The sequence below is a fragment of the Eptesicus fuscus genome, chromosome 21 (assembly GCF_027574615.1).
Source record: "Eptesicus fuscus isolate TK198812 chromosome 21, DD_ASM_mEF_20220401, whole genome shotgun sequence".
NCBI lineage: Eukaryota > Metazoa > Chordata > Mammalia > Chiroptera > Vespertilionidae > Eptesicus > Eptesicus fuscus.
The window spans coordinates 20,939,170-20,953,733 of NC_072493.1; the positions used below are offsets into that span (position 1 = coordinate 20,939,170).

The 14,564-nt window shown below is 39.5% G+C and overlaps 1 protein-coding gene across 1 annotated transcript in view; it reads left to right on the plus strand.

The window, feature by feature from the left end:
* The first annotated feature begins 3,232 nt into the window (after positions 1–3,232).
* LOC103284765 (heat shock transcription factor, Y-linked) overlaps positions 3,233–14,564 on the plus strand; it is a 35,587-nt gene continuing 24,255 nt past the window's right edge. The window contains exon 1 of the mRNA XM_054711103.1: positions 3,233–3,796. Within this exon, the coding sequence (XP_054567078.1) occupies positions 3,284–3,796 (513 nt within the window). The 5' untranslated portion in view covers positions 3,233–3,283. The remainder of the gene's footprint in view (positions 3,797–14,564) is intronic.

The following is a 14,564-nucleotide window of genomic DNA, read 5'->3' on the forward strand; positions in this document are numbered from 1 at the left end:
ACACATCTTGTTTGTTCAATTTTGTCCCGATTTCACACAGACTACAGTAAACATCTCCCAAAGCTTCCTGAGCGAAATTGCTGATCCCCATTGTTTCAATAGCATTTTTTGTTGTTTTCCATTCATGTTTCTCTGTGAATTTAAATAGTTTTAAACGTTTTTCTTTTTATTGATTTGAAAGAGAGGAAAAGGAAAAGGGAGAGAGATTTGTTGTTCCTAACTGGGAATCAAACCTGCAACCTTAGCATATCTGGATGACATTCTAACCAACTGAGCTACCTGGCCAGGACCTCTCTGAATTTATGCACTAAGAGTAGATGAGGGGAGCCCAGAGTCGTGGTGGGCGCCAAGGTGGCATGCAGCTTGCAGACCACAGCTTTGTGCCTTGGGAGTGCCCTGTTCCAAAATCTTACTTTTTGAATCAGCAAAATTTTTTCCTAAAAAGTAACTTGCTTGAATAAGGTAGATTATTTTATGAGCTGAATCAGGTAGATGGTAAAACCCCACATGGGCAGGTGGAAGTCATACCACATGTTAGTTCTATTTCTAAGTAGTATGGGGCTGTTACCTGCTGCGGTTGATTTTTCTCAATTGAGTTTGCTGACTGGATGAGAGTCCAGTTTCCCCAGCTGTACACTGGAGAATGAAGCAGGTTGTTAAAAGCCAAAAGACAGTGCCTGACAGTGGTTAGCACCTAAGTACTAATAGAAAGTCCAGAATTGGCGAACAGAACATAAGAGTGGGGACCTAAGCCAGCTTTCATTGGGCATTAAAATTTGGCTGAACTGAACGAACAACACTTCACTTCAGTTATTTATTTATTTATTTATTTGTTTGTTTGTTTGTTTGTTTTCTATTTTATTTTTTGCACCTTTTTCTTCCTCTCTTCTCTTTTCCACCTATTTTTCTTCTCTTTTTTCCCTTTCAGTTTTTCTCTTCTTTCTCTTTTCCCATTTTAAAAAATTTGATCTTCTTTATCTAACTGCTTTATTAATTTGCTATCATTCTAGTCTCTATTGGTGTATTTATATATATAATTTCCTCTTCCCTGCTCCTACTCAATTTCCCTTTCTCTTTTCCTCTTCTTCACTACTCAATTTTTTAAAAAATATATTTTATTGATGTTTTACAGAGAGGAAGGGAGAGGGATAGAGAGTTAGAAACATCGATGAGAGAAAACATCGCTCAGCTGCCTCCTGCACACCCCTCACCAGGGATGTGCCCGCAACCAAGGTACATGCCCTTGACCGGAATCAAACCTGGGACCTTTCAGTCCGAAGGCGGACGCTCTATCCACTGAGCCAAACCGGTTTCGGCACTACTCAATTTTTTCTCTCTCTTCTCTTGCTCTTTTCTTCTTCTCCTAATTTTTTAACTTGTTTCACTTCCTAAATTTAGGCCTATATGCTCTCTATTCTCCTTTTCAAAAAATTATTTTCTTGTCTTCTCATTTCTTTCCTCCCTCCTCTATGCTAAACCATGGTCCTTCCCCTATTCATCTAATTTGTTAACCTTATTTTCTTTATTTAAGCTCTGCATCTACAGATTCTGACCCTCCACCCCCTTTTCTATTTGTTTTGTTGTGTTTTCTCTCCACATTTTTTTTCTTTCTTTTTTTTTCTTCTATCTTGCTCTCTTTTCTAATTCTCTTTTCTCTGGTGGTCACTTTTGTTAGGGTTTAGGGGTCAAGTGTACATTCGTGTTCTGTTCCTTCTGTGTTGTGTCTTGTCTTGTTGTATTTTGTGCTGTTCGGTAAGCACCTCCACAACAGCTGGCACAGTGTGGTAGAGAGTAAGCCACACAATCAGACACCCTGAGAGGAGACTCCATCCATGAACAGGACAAAAACATCTAAGACCCAACTACATCAGGAGAACCCAAATATCTAAAGCAGGGGGCCTCCCAAGAACACCCAGCCCAGGAGACCTGATAGATTGCACCACTGGGTCCCACAAAACTTCTGCTACACAAGACCAACCCCAAAACTCTGGGTGGCATAGCAATTTGATCTAATACATAGAAACAAATACAAAGGAACTGCCAAAAATGGGGAGACAAAGAAACAACCCCCAAAAGAAAGAAAAGGAGGAATCTCCAGAAAGGGAACTAAATAAAATGGAGGCAAGTGATTTGTCACAGAGAATTCAGAATAACGATTATATGGATGTTCAAATGTCTGGATGAGAAATATATGCAACTCAATGAGAATTATAAGAAACTGAATGAGAAATGCACCAACATGAGTAAGAATCAGGAGGAAATGAAGAATGACATAGCTGCAATAAAGAACACCATGGAAGGTTTAAACAGTAGACTAGAAGAAGCTGAGGACCAAAGTAGAAGACAAAGTAGAAAAAAAATACACCCAAGTAGAGCAGCAATTGGAAAAATAATTAAAAAGCAGGAAGAGAATTTAAGGGATCTTTGGGAAAACATGAAATGAAACAACACTCACATAATAGGGGTGACAGAAGGAGAGGACGCGGTTCAGGTAGCAATACTTAAATCTGACAAAATAGACCTCAAAGTGAAGGCCATAACAAGAGATAAGGAAGGCCACTTCATAATACTAAAGGGATCGATACAAGAGGATATGACCCTGGTAAGCATATATTCACCCAATACAGGAGCACCTAAATGCATAAAAATACTGCAGGATATCAAGGGAGAGATCAACAGCAGTACAATCATAGTAGGGGACTTTAATACCCCATTGACATCACTGGATATAATAATGTCAGGGAAATTAGAAAGAAGACCTACACACATTTCTGTTCCCTTTCTGTTCTACATCTCTTTTATCTCTCCTTTTAAAGTACTCTTCAGCCCAGCTGGCATGGCTCAGTGGTTGAGCGTCAACCTATGAACCAGGAGGTCACAGTTCGATTCCTGGTCAGGGCACATGCCCAGGTTGCAGGCTCAATCCCCAGTGCGGGGCGTGCAGGAGGTAGCTTTTCAATGATTCTCTCTCATCATTGATGTTTTTATCTCTCTTTCCCTCTCCCTTCCTCTCTGAAATCAATAAAAATATTTTTTATTTAAAAACTGGCCTATATTTTATTTTAACTGAATAAAATCTATAGAGCGAGAAGGAAACACTGGCTGAAGATCACATTTAATTGCTAGGAGACCAGTCATTTTGTGATGTCACAGCTACACAGGTTGAGGAGCATTGTGATGGTGTGAGCAGTTTATTTGTGTCAGCCTGCCAAATCAGCCTTTGAAGCCGCAGTATTCAAAATTATGCAGATGTGGAAGGCCGCCAAAGAAAAGTTTATTTGAGATGGCCCATGTTTCCTCAGAAATTCAAATTGTTTCTCCAAATGATGGATCAAATGATTCAGAAACCTCCTTTAGGTCTGCATTGTGTGATCACACTTACCCTGAGGACTCGGAATTGAGGTCTATGATTGAAGAATATGCCTTCCAGGCTTTGTGTGAAGAAACCTTGATAAAAAGACCACGTTACACATTCTGTGCCTCCGAACCAGATGAAGATAATGATTTCCTTTCTATGACCTTCCCCAGAAAACTGTGGAAGATAGTTGAAAGCGATCAATTTAAGTCTATCTGGTGGGATGAGAATGGAACTTCTATAGTGATTAATGAAGACCTCTTTAAGAAAGAAGTTTTGGAAAGAAAGGCCCCTTTCAGAATATTCGAAACTGAGAGTATGAAAAGTTTAGTTCGACAGCTTAACCTTTATGGATTTAGTAAAATGCGACAGAATTTTCAAAGATCTGCTTCTCTAGCTGACTTTCTGGCAGAAGAAAAAGAAGTCTCTGTTTTAAGCAAGGTATTCAGCAATTTTCAGTTACAACTTATATAGAGATTATTTTTTTCTTTTGTACATCAATATGTTCATATTATATATATATATATTGATATACATATATATATATACATATAAGCTAAAACCAGATTTTTAAAATTATTTTTCTAAATTTAGGACAACTTGGGCATAAACATTCAGGATTATAAGAAATTTTGCTAGTAACTTTGAACCTAATCAATGAGCTCTATTTAAATAAAGGTCATGAAACCACTTGAAATGGTATTCACAGGTACTGTAAATATACAACACATTTTTGCTTGAAAAATCATAATTAAGTGTCCTTGCCAATAAGTAAACTTTCAAATATATTAATAGTGTACATGTATTACTTGATGACATTAACTTTGTGTGATAAAACTGAAATCATATTTTAAAGAATAGGTTTGTAACATTCTTGTATCTTGGTTTAAAATGTCACTAAATAACTTTCTCATTTGGTTTTAGCTACAGTTTTTTCATAATCCCAATTTTAAACGAGGCTGTCCCCAACTCCTAGTAAGAATGAAAAGAAGAGTTGGGATTAAAAATGCTTCTCCAGCATCTTCATTATTTCAAGATTTCAATAAGAAGCATTTTGGAGCAGACAGTCATGTGGATAACCATAATTTTGGTTTTATTGCTGAATCAAGTGAAGAAAGTATATTTTCACACTCCACAAGTTTAAATATGCCTCTAATAAGAAATCCTGCTACCAGCCAGATAACTGCTAAGACAACTGCTCAAAGGAGAAGTAGTTTTCCTCCTCCATCATCCACGTTAGTTAGGCCATCAGAACAAATTGTAATGGATCGATACGCTCTTTCAAATCAGTTGACCACCTTTCCTGCGCATTCACATAGCAGCTACACGCAAGCAAATCCCCGCATGGTGAATTTCATTACAGCCACAACTTCTGCTTCCCAGAACCACATTATTTCTCCCTTACAGAGAAGTTATTTTGAAAGGATGGTCCAGCCTTCTACTTTTCCAAATAGATATTCTTATTCACCAGTCATTGATGGTCTTCCTTCTACCCTGCAACCAGTAGGCAACCCAAGCTTCCCAATGACAATGATAGCGGATACATCTGCCACCTCCCTTTCAAGATCAACTCCTCAAACACCTTGATTATATGAAAATCATCCTAATTACAACTGATCTACCAAAGAAATACCAGATGCAGCAGGAGAGCAAAACTTAAAATTTATGTTGGCAATATCAGTAAAATGCCTGCAATTCTCCTTTTGAATAATAAACTTACATGTTCAATTTCATGGTTTCATTGTTCTTATTTTTTAAGTAGTCAAGAGTAAAATGATGTCTTATTTCTATGGCAGACTATTTAATATATACATATTTTTAATCCTCACCCGAGGATATTTTTCCATTGATCTTGAGAGAGAGAGTGGAACGGAAGGAGGAGGGGAAGAGAGAGAGAGAGAGACATCGATGTGAGAGAGACAAATTAACTCCTTGCCTCTGCACGGGCCCTGACCAAGGCCGGGGATTGAACCTGTTGAATCTGCAACCAAGGTACGTGCCTTTGACCAGGAATCGAACCTCGACCGTTCAGTCCACAAACCAATGCTCTAACCACTGAGCAACAGGCCAGTGATTTACTATATATATATATATATACATACATATATATACATATATATGTATATATATATATGTGTGTATGTGTGTGTGTGTGTGTATATATATATATATATATATATATATATATATATATATATATCTTTAATGTTGAAAGTATTATTACATATCTCCCTCTTTATCCCCCATTAACCTATTCTAGCTACCAACCCTGCCCCAGGCCTTCATCACCTATTGTCTGTGTCCAGGGGTTATGCATATATGCATACAAGTTCTTTGGTTGATCTCTGCCCACCCACCCACCCTACACCGCCTTCCCTCTGCGATTCAACAGTTTGTTCTATGCTTCTATGTCTCTGGATCTATTTTGTTCATCCGTTTATTTCATTAGTTTCCACATATGAGTGAGATCATGTAATACTTGTCTTTCTCTGACAAGTATTTTGCTTAGCATAATACTCTCCAGGTCCTTCCATGCTGTCTCAAAGGGTAAGAGATCCTTCCTTCATTTTTACTGCTGCATAGTATTCCATTATGTAAATGTACCACAGTTTTTTTTATCCACTCATCTACTGATGGGCACTTTGGCTGTTTTCATATCTTGGCTATTGTAAATTGCGCTGCAATGAACATACAGGTGCATATATTTTTTCTGATTGGTGTTTCGGATTTCTTAGGATATATTCCTACAAGTGGGATCACTGGGTCAAATGGCAGATCCACATTTCATTTTTTTTTTTTTTTAGGAAACTCCATAGTTTTTCATAATGGCTATACTAGTCTACATTCCCACCAGCAGTGTTAATTCCCCACAGCCTTGCCAGAACTTGTCATTTGTTGAGCAGATAGTCATGTGGATAACCATAATTTTGGTTTTATTGCTGAATCAAATGAAGAAAGTGTGACTGGTATGAGGTGATACTTCATTGTCATTTTAATTTGCATCTCTCTGATGATCAGTGACACTGAGCATTTTTTCTTATCTCTTGGCCATCTGTATGTCCTCTTTGGAGAAGTATCTATTTAGGTTCTTTGCCCATTTTTAAATTGGACTGTCTTCCTTTCGTTAAGTCGTATGAGTTCCTTATATACTAGGGGCCCAGTGCACGAATTCATGCACCTTTAAAGGAACTGTGGGCTGCGAGGCTGCAGTGGGCACGGGGGCAGGTCTCAGCCCATCCTCTGCGCCCCTGCCCAGCCCCTCCTGCCACAGCCCCAGTCCCCTGTCTGCTGGCAGCCCCGCTCCCGCCACCACCACTCACATACATTGACAGCGCTGGCCCTGCTTGCACCTGCTGATGGTGTGGAGCAATTGGGGCCAGCGCCAGCAGTGGGTGCGAGTTGTGGCTCAGGTGCCAGCAGCTGGTGTGAGCGGGTCCGTCGCCGGCAGCTGGTGCAAGAGGTGGCTGCCGGCCCTGACCACTCCTTAGGAGAAGGGGGAGATGGAGGAGCCCTGAGGGGCAATCGGGGCTGGCAGCTTCCACTCGCACCCGCTGTCAGTGCCGAGAGATCGGGGCTGGGGCCAGGTGCCGGCAGCAGGTGCGAGCAGTATCTCTGGCACCGGCAGCTGGTGTGAGCAGGGCTGGCGCCAGCAGCAGGTGCGAGCGCCGGGTGGGACTGCAGTGCATGGGAGCAAAGAATTTTCAGTAACCACCAGAGGCTCACCCCGATGACAGCGACTGGCACCCTGCCTTGGTCTGGTGCCCCCGCTCACCTGCTCCACCATCCCACCACAACCGACGCCTGCCACTTCCACACTCTGCCTCCTGCTGCTGACGCCCACCATGTTCTGTACATGCCCCCTGGTGGTCAGCACACATCATAGTGACCGGTTGGTCAGTTGTTCAGTTGTTCTGCCATTCTATTTGCATATTAGCCTTTTATGATATAGGATTTTGGATATTAACCCTTTATCAGATGTATCATTGCCAAATGTGTCCTCCAATACAGTGGTCTCCCTTTTCTTTTTGTCAATGGTTTCTTTTGCAGTGCAGAAGCTTTTTATTTTGATGTGCCCATTTGTTTATTTTCTCCTTAGTTTCCTTTGTCCTAGGAGATATATCTGTAAACAGATTGCTGCAAGAAAGATTTTGCTGCATATGCTTTCTTCTAGGATTTTTATGGTTTCACAACTTACATTTATTTTGAGTTTATTCTTGTGTATGGTGTAAGTTGGTGGTCTAGTTTCTTTTTTTACATGTGCCTGTCCAATTTTCCCAACACCATTTATTGAAGAGACTGACTTGACTCCATTGTATGCTCTTGCCTCCTTTGTCAAATATTGAGTGTAATGGCTTGGGTCAATTTTTGGAGTCTCTGTTCTATTCCATTGATCTATACACCTGCTCCTATGCCAGAACCAAGCTGTTCTGAGTAGGGTGGCCTTGTAGTATAACTTGATATCTGGTATTGTGATTCCTCCAACTTTGTTGTTGTTTCTCAATATCGCTATGGCTATTTGAGTTCTTTATTTTTGTTTCATACAAATTTTTGGAGTATTTGTTATAGGTCCGTGAAATATGCTGTTGGTACTTTCATAGTGATTGCACTAAATCTGTAGAATGCTTTGGGTAGTATGGACATTTTAATGATGTTAATTCTACCAATCCATAAACACGGAATATTCTTCCACTTGTTTATATATTTCTCTATTTCTTTTTTCAATGTTCTATAGTTTTCTGAGTACAGGTCTTTTACCTCCTTGGTTAAGTTTATTAGTAAGTATCTTAATTTTTTTGTTGTTGCAATGGTAAATGGGATTGTTTAGTTTCTCTTTCTGATATTTCATTTTTGGTGTATAAAAATGCCATAAATTACTGCATGTTAATTTTGTATCTCTGCTACATTGCCAAATTCATTTATTAAATCCAGTGTTTTTGTGAAATCTTTAGGGTTTACTATATACAATATCAAGTCATGTGCAAATAATGAGACTTTTACTTCCTCTTTTCCAATTTGGATGCCTTTTATTTATTGTCTGTTTACTGTGGTAGCACTTCTATTATTATGTTGAAAAGAGTGGTGAAAACAGACATCCCTGTCTTCTTCCTGTTCTTAGGAGAAATGCTTTTAGTTTTTGCCCATTGAGTATGGTATTGGCTGTAGGTTTGTCATATATGGCCTTTATTATGTTGAGATATGATTCCTCTGTTCCCACTTTGCTGAGAACTTTTATTAAAAATGGATGTTGGATTTTGTCAAATGCTTTTTCTGCATCTATTGATATGATCATGTGATTTTTTGCTTTCAGTTGGTTTATGTGATGTATCATGTGAAATGCTCCCATCATTTCCTGACACTTTTTTCAGGGAGGTGGGAGTGGGGGCTTTTTTTGTTAATATTGTATCAGCCTTGCATCCCTGGAATAAATCCCACTTTTTCAAGGTGTATGATCTTTTTAATGTATTGCTGGATCCTTTTTTGCTAATATTTTGTGGGGGATTTTAGCATCTATGATCATGTGCAAATAATGAGAGTTTTACTTCCTCACACCCACCTCCCTGAAAAAAGTGTCAGGAAATGATGGGAGCATTTCACATGATACATCACATAAACCAACTGAAAGCAAAAAAATCACATGATCATATCAATAGATGCAGAAAAAGCATTTGACAAAATCCAACATCCATTTTTAATAAAAATTCTATTGGCCTATAGTTCTCTTTCTTTGCATTGTCTTTATCTGGTTTTGGAATTAGGATAATGCTGGCCTCATAAAAAGAGTTTGGAAATGTTCTTTCCTCTTGGATATTTTGGAATCGTTGGAGAATAGGTGCTAGTTGTTTTTTAAAGGTTTGGTAAAACTCCCCTCAGAGGCCACCCAGACAAGGGCTTTCCTGAGGGAAGAGCTGCAGGGGGGTTGGCCACCAAGCCCTCGATTGGGGTGGGAGAGGCTGATCAGGGGCTGGGCCCACTCGGGGGAGGGGCCGCCAGAGTTTGGTCACTGGCCCCACCCCTCAATCAGGTGGGTTCACTGGCCGCAGTGGGCGTCATAGCCACCAGTTTCCAGATCTTAGCTATTGTAGGTTGTGCTGTTATGAACACAGGGGTGCATTAATTCTTTCTGATTGGTGTTTTGGGTTTCTTAGGATATATTCCTACAAGTGGGATCACTGGGTCAAGTGGCAGATCCATATTTAATTTTTTGAGGAAACTCTATACTGTTTTCCTTAATGGTTGCACCAGTCTGCATTCCCACCAACAATGTACTTGGGTTCCCTTTTCTCCACATCCTTGCCAGAACTTATTGTTTGTTGATTTGTTGATGGTAGCCATTCTGACAGGTGTGAGATGGTACCTCATTTCATTCTGATTTGCATCTCTTGGATGATCAGTGACTTAGAGCATTTTTTTTTCTCATGTCTCTTGGCCATCTGTATGCCCTCTTCAGAGAAGTGTCTATTTAGGTCCTTTGCCCATTTTTTAAATTGGATCATCTTCCTTTTGTTAAACTGTATGGGTTTCTTATATATTTGGGGTTTTTTGTTGTTGTTTTGTTTTGTTTTTTGTTTGTTGTTGTTTTTTGGAGAATATATTTGCATTTCATTTTGTATTTATTTATTTATTATTGTTTAAAGTATTACAAATAATAGTACATATGTCTCCTTTTTTTCCCCCACTGGCCTCCCCCCCTGCCTCCCCTACCCCTCAGCACATGCCCTCCCCCCTCCCCCAGTGTCTTGCATCCACTGGTTATGCTTACATGCACACATAAAGTCCTTTGGTTGGTCTCTTCCCCCTCCCAACCCTCCCCTTATATTTTGGATATTAACCCTTTATGAGATGTATCATTGTCAAATATGTTCTCCCATACAGTGGGCTTTCTTTTTGTTTTATTGATGGTTTCTTTTGCTGTGGTTTTTTATGAGAAATCAGGTGTCAGCCTTATGGGAGTGCTTTTGTAGGTAACAATTTGCTTTCCTCTTGCTGCCTTTAAGATTCTTTGTCTTTAATTTTTGGCATTTTAATTATGTGTCTGGGAATCAGCCTGTTTGGGTTCTTTTTGCTTGGGACTCTCTGTGCCTCATGAACTTGTGTGACTTTTTTCTTTACTGGGTTAGGGAAATTTTCTGCCATTATTTCTTCAAACACATTCGCTCTCCCTATCTCCCTTTCTGCCTCTTCTGGCACACCTGCTATTCAAATATTGTTGTTTCACATTGTCTTACAGTTCCCTTAAGCTGTCCTCCTGTGTTTTTTTTTTCTTTGTTTTTCCTTTTGGTTTTCTGATTGAGTAGTTTTTCCAACCGTGTCTTCTAATTCACTGATTCGATCCTCAGCTTCCCCTAATCTGCTGTATATTCCTTTTGAAGTATTCTTTATTTGTGCTATGTCATTCTTTATTTCTGTTTTCATAGTTACTATATCTTTTCTCATGCTGTGGAGCATCTTTACCATTATTATTCTGAACACTATATCAGATCTCCATTTCATTTATTTCTTCGTCTGGAGAATTCTCATTCTTTCATTTGGGGGCTGTGTGTCTCCTCATTTTGGCTGCCTGTTTGGGTTTCTGATTATGTGTTAGGTAGAACTGCTATGTCTCTCAATCTTTAGTGTCAAAAGCTGTTTCTGACTGATTAGATCAGGCAAAGCCTCCAGAGACCACTCTCTGTCTCCAGACTGATAGGATTCTGTCTTGAATAGCTTTCAATCATCCATGGGTATTTTTTAAAATAGGGTGGGACAATTGCTTCTGCCTGGAGGCTAACTGTTATTCTCAGTCTGCTAATGGGCCTTAGATACTCCACACATCGGGCAATGTGTTTCCCAGTGGGGTGGGTCAACTGTCTCCCCCTCCAGGCAACACAACCTGAATAGCTAATATCTTTGTCACAAAGATTAACTCTTCAGCATGAGGAAATGACTCAGCACAGGAAACTGCCTTCTGGGATGTCTGCCTTCTGAGCTCTAACCCCAAAGTCCCCTCACACAGCTCCAGTTCATTTTGCCCTCCCTCTGCTGGAGCACAAGGTGAGTGGCTCCAAAGGGAATTTTGTGCATTGGCCCTTTAAGAGGGTGCCTGAATTTCCAGCCACCTCTTCTGACAGACAACAACCCTGCTACTTTTCACAGCCAGATGTTATGTGGGTACCCTTCTCAGTTCTGGTGCTCTCTGCTGGGGGCCCAGCTTGTGCAGCATCCATTTACCCTCTTTTTTGTGCCTCCCAAGACACACAGCCTTGTCATATCTTTCATCAGTGGCTTCTTCATAGATGGTGTCTTCTCTAATACATTACATCCTGTTGAAAGGTAGTATCTGACTCCCCCTTAGTGCCCAGGATAGAGTGTCTCCCATGAAATGCTCAATGATGTGTGCCTTGGTTCTTTTATGATCTTTACCAATGACTGCACAATATACTATAATCACATCTGAGTAACCCATAGCTAATGAAGCTATACTAACTTTCCAGGCATCAGTGACCTTCAATGACATGCATGTAACCTCTATTCAGGAACAATGAGGACAGCTGCACTTACCCAGAGGACCCTGTACTGAGAAGTGATCCTGAAGTCCCTCAGGCTTCTCATCTCACAGGATAAAGCCTCTGCTCTCCTCTCTATGGGGACCTGAAGCTTCCCTCATTCTGTCCTTTCTCTCAAACAGCTCTGTAGGGCACCCTCCCTCCTTCCTGCATCCCTGCTGTGTTCTTGTCTCACTTTCTCCTATCTGGCACTCTTTGTCTCCTCAGAGCATTTTGGGTAATAAATATATTCTGCTTCAAAATGGCTCAGAGATCAAGGATAATTTATTGGAAGGAAATGAAATTGTCTTGTAAGAACCCCACAAAAAGTGAATCAGTAAGTAGATAAAAGTGATAGATGATTAGGAAGACCCACTAGATGTGACATTTCAGGCCAGAATAAAGCAGCAACCATGTGAAGATGATGATGATGATGAAAATAGCTAATACTCACTGAATGCTTTTAAGGTGCCAGGCATTTAATCTTCATAATAATACTGTGAAATAGGTGTTATCACCATTTTACAGATGGGAAACAGAGGCATTGTGCAGTGAAGTAATTATGTCCAACATCACACAAAGCCATTGGAAATATGCAACTTGGAAATATATCCAAATAACATGGCTCCAGAGCCTATGTTCTTCACACACACATAGACATGTATATGTACACACACTTTTGAGCTCTTGAAGGGTATGGAGTGTGCCTTATTTATCTGCTCCATAGTTGATGCTCAAGAAATGGATAACAGACATAACTGAGCATGATTCTGTATCAGTGACCATAACATCATGATGATCTCAGCCTTATCTTGTAACATAACAAGGTAATGTACTCATTGCTTTCTTAAAACCTTCTCTATTTTTATTTAAAACTCTGGCTTTCTTCTCCTAGTTCAGTATCACTGTAAAAGCATTTTAAACCAAAAATTGTAAATCATTATCATGTGTATGCTTGTGTGTTTTTTTTTATTTTACTTCTTAATCTTTATTGTTGAAAGTATTATAGATGTCCCCCTTTGACCCACTCCACCCTGCTCCCAGCTCCTGGCTCCTCCCCAGGCTTTTCCCGCACTATTGTCTGTCCTTGGGCTATGCATATATGCATATAAGTTCATTGGTTAATCTCTTCCCACCCCATTTCTTTCTGAAATACACCAGTCTGTTGTATGCTTCTTTTGAAATGGCAATGTATGGGTAGTTGGATGAATTCTCTCATAAAATAACAAGATGACATAAAATTATGTGTAGTGAAGGCAAATAAACCTGGGGAATTAAAGGACTACTTCATTTGTGCAGTACCAGTGCTTGAGAGAGCAGAGAGAGGATAGAGAATGGGAGAAACAGAAAGTTACTAGCATTATCCCACAACTATATATTATGTAGTGGCTAGTCTACCCATAATTACAACATTTCTTTATCTTTAATATCATGCCATACTTCCTTAATTATCCCTCAAAGATCCTTCAACATTCCCTAGAATTTCAAATTCTCACAAAAATCAAAGGAAAGATAAATCTCTGCTTAATATTAAAAATTCTCCATCTCATTCCAAACCCACTATCTCTTGAGAATTGCTAAGGAATGTGCCTTCACCTCTTGGTTTTCAGTTAAAGTAGCACATGTACTAGAGTAGTATTTTATCTAAAGTCTGAAACTCTATCACACACTCCAAATCAGAATTATTATATCAGGATATACTATCCTGGTTTAAAATAATTTATTACTTACAATTATCAGATGCCATAGAGAACATAATCTGAAATATAACTACATAAACTGCCCTTTACTTCCAACAGTGTCCACACAATCCTAATCATTGATCTATGTTACCTTTCTAGTCACAAGATAAGAAACCATGGGAGACAGGAAACCATGGGGATAAGTAAGACTATTTCATCTCTTATGTAATTCTTATATAAGGTAATATTTGAAGCCATGCTCCTTATAAACCATAATTATCTATCAAGGTTCACCGTAGAAAACAAAAACTCTTATTTCAAGGCATATATTATAGAAAATTGATGCTTTCAAAATTGGTAGGTGGGCTGGAGAAGTAATGGAGACAGCTCTGGACTATTAATTTCAAGATAAACCTCTAAAACTATGATTCAGGGAGGGAGAAATGATTGCTGCCATTACTAGTAATGCTGCCAACAGGAATACCCCAAAACCATAATACCTGAAACTAGACACTGGATCACAGGTGTCTACCTGCAGCAAATATAACAGAACTTGCTGGTCTGCTTTGCCTACAATGACCCCCAGACTGTGTGCTTGCAGTTTCATACTTAGTCCTCATCCTTTAGGATTCTAATTAAAAAGCATATCCAGTCCGGCCAGTGTGGCTGATTGAGCAACGATCCATGACCTCCTGGTTCAATTCCTAGTCACAGGGCACATGCCCGGGTTGTGGGCTCGAACCCCATTAGGAGGCATGCAGGAAGTAGCAGATCAATGGTTCTCTCTCATTATTGATATTTCTGTCTCTCCCTCTCCTTCCCTCTCTCTGAAATTAATTTTAAAAATGTAAATTTTTAAAACCATATCCACAGGGAAGCCTGCTCTGATCCCTCATAGTATATTGTTTCTTGATTATGTTCTCACAAGTACTTGTTAAAAATTTAAATGTGTGAATTAATCCAGTGGAAATGGACTATGAAATGTCCTTACCAACAATGAAATTC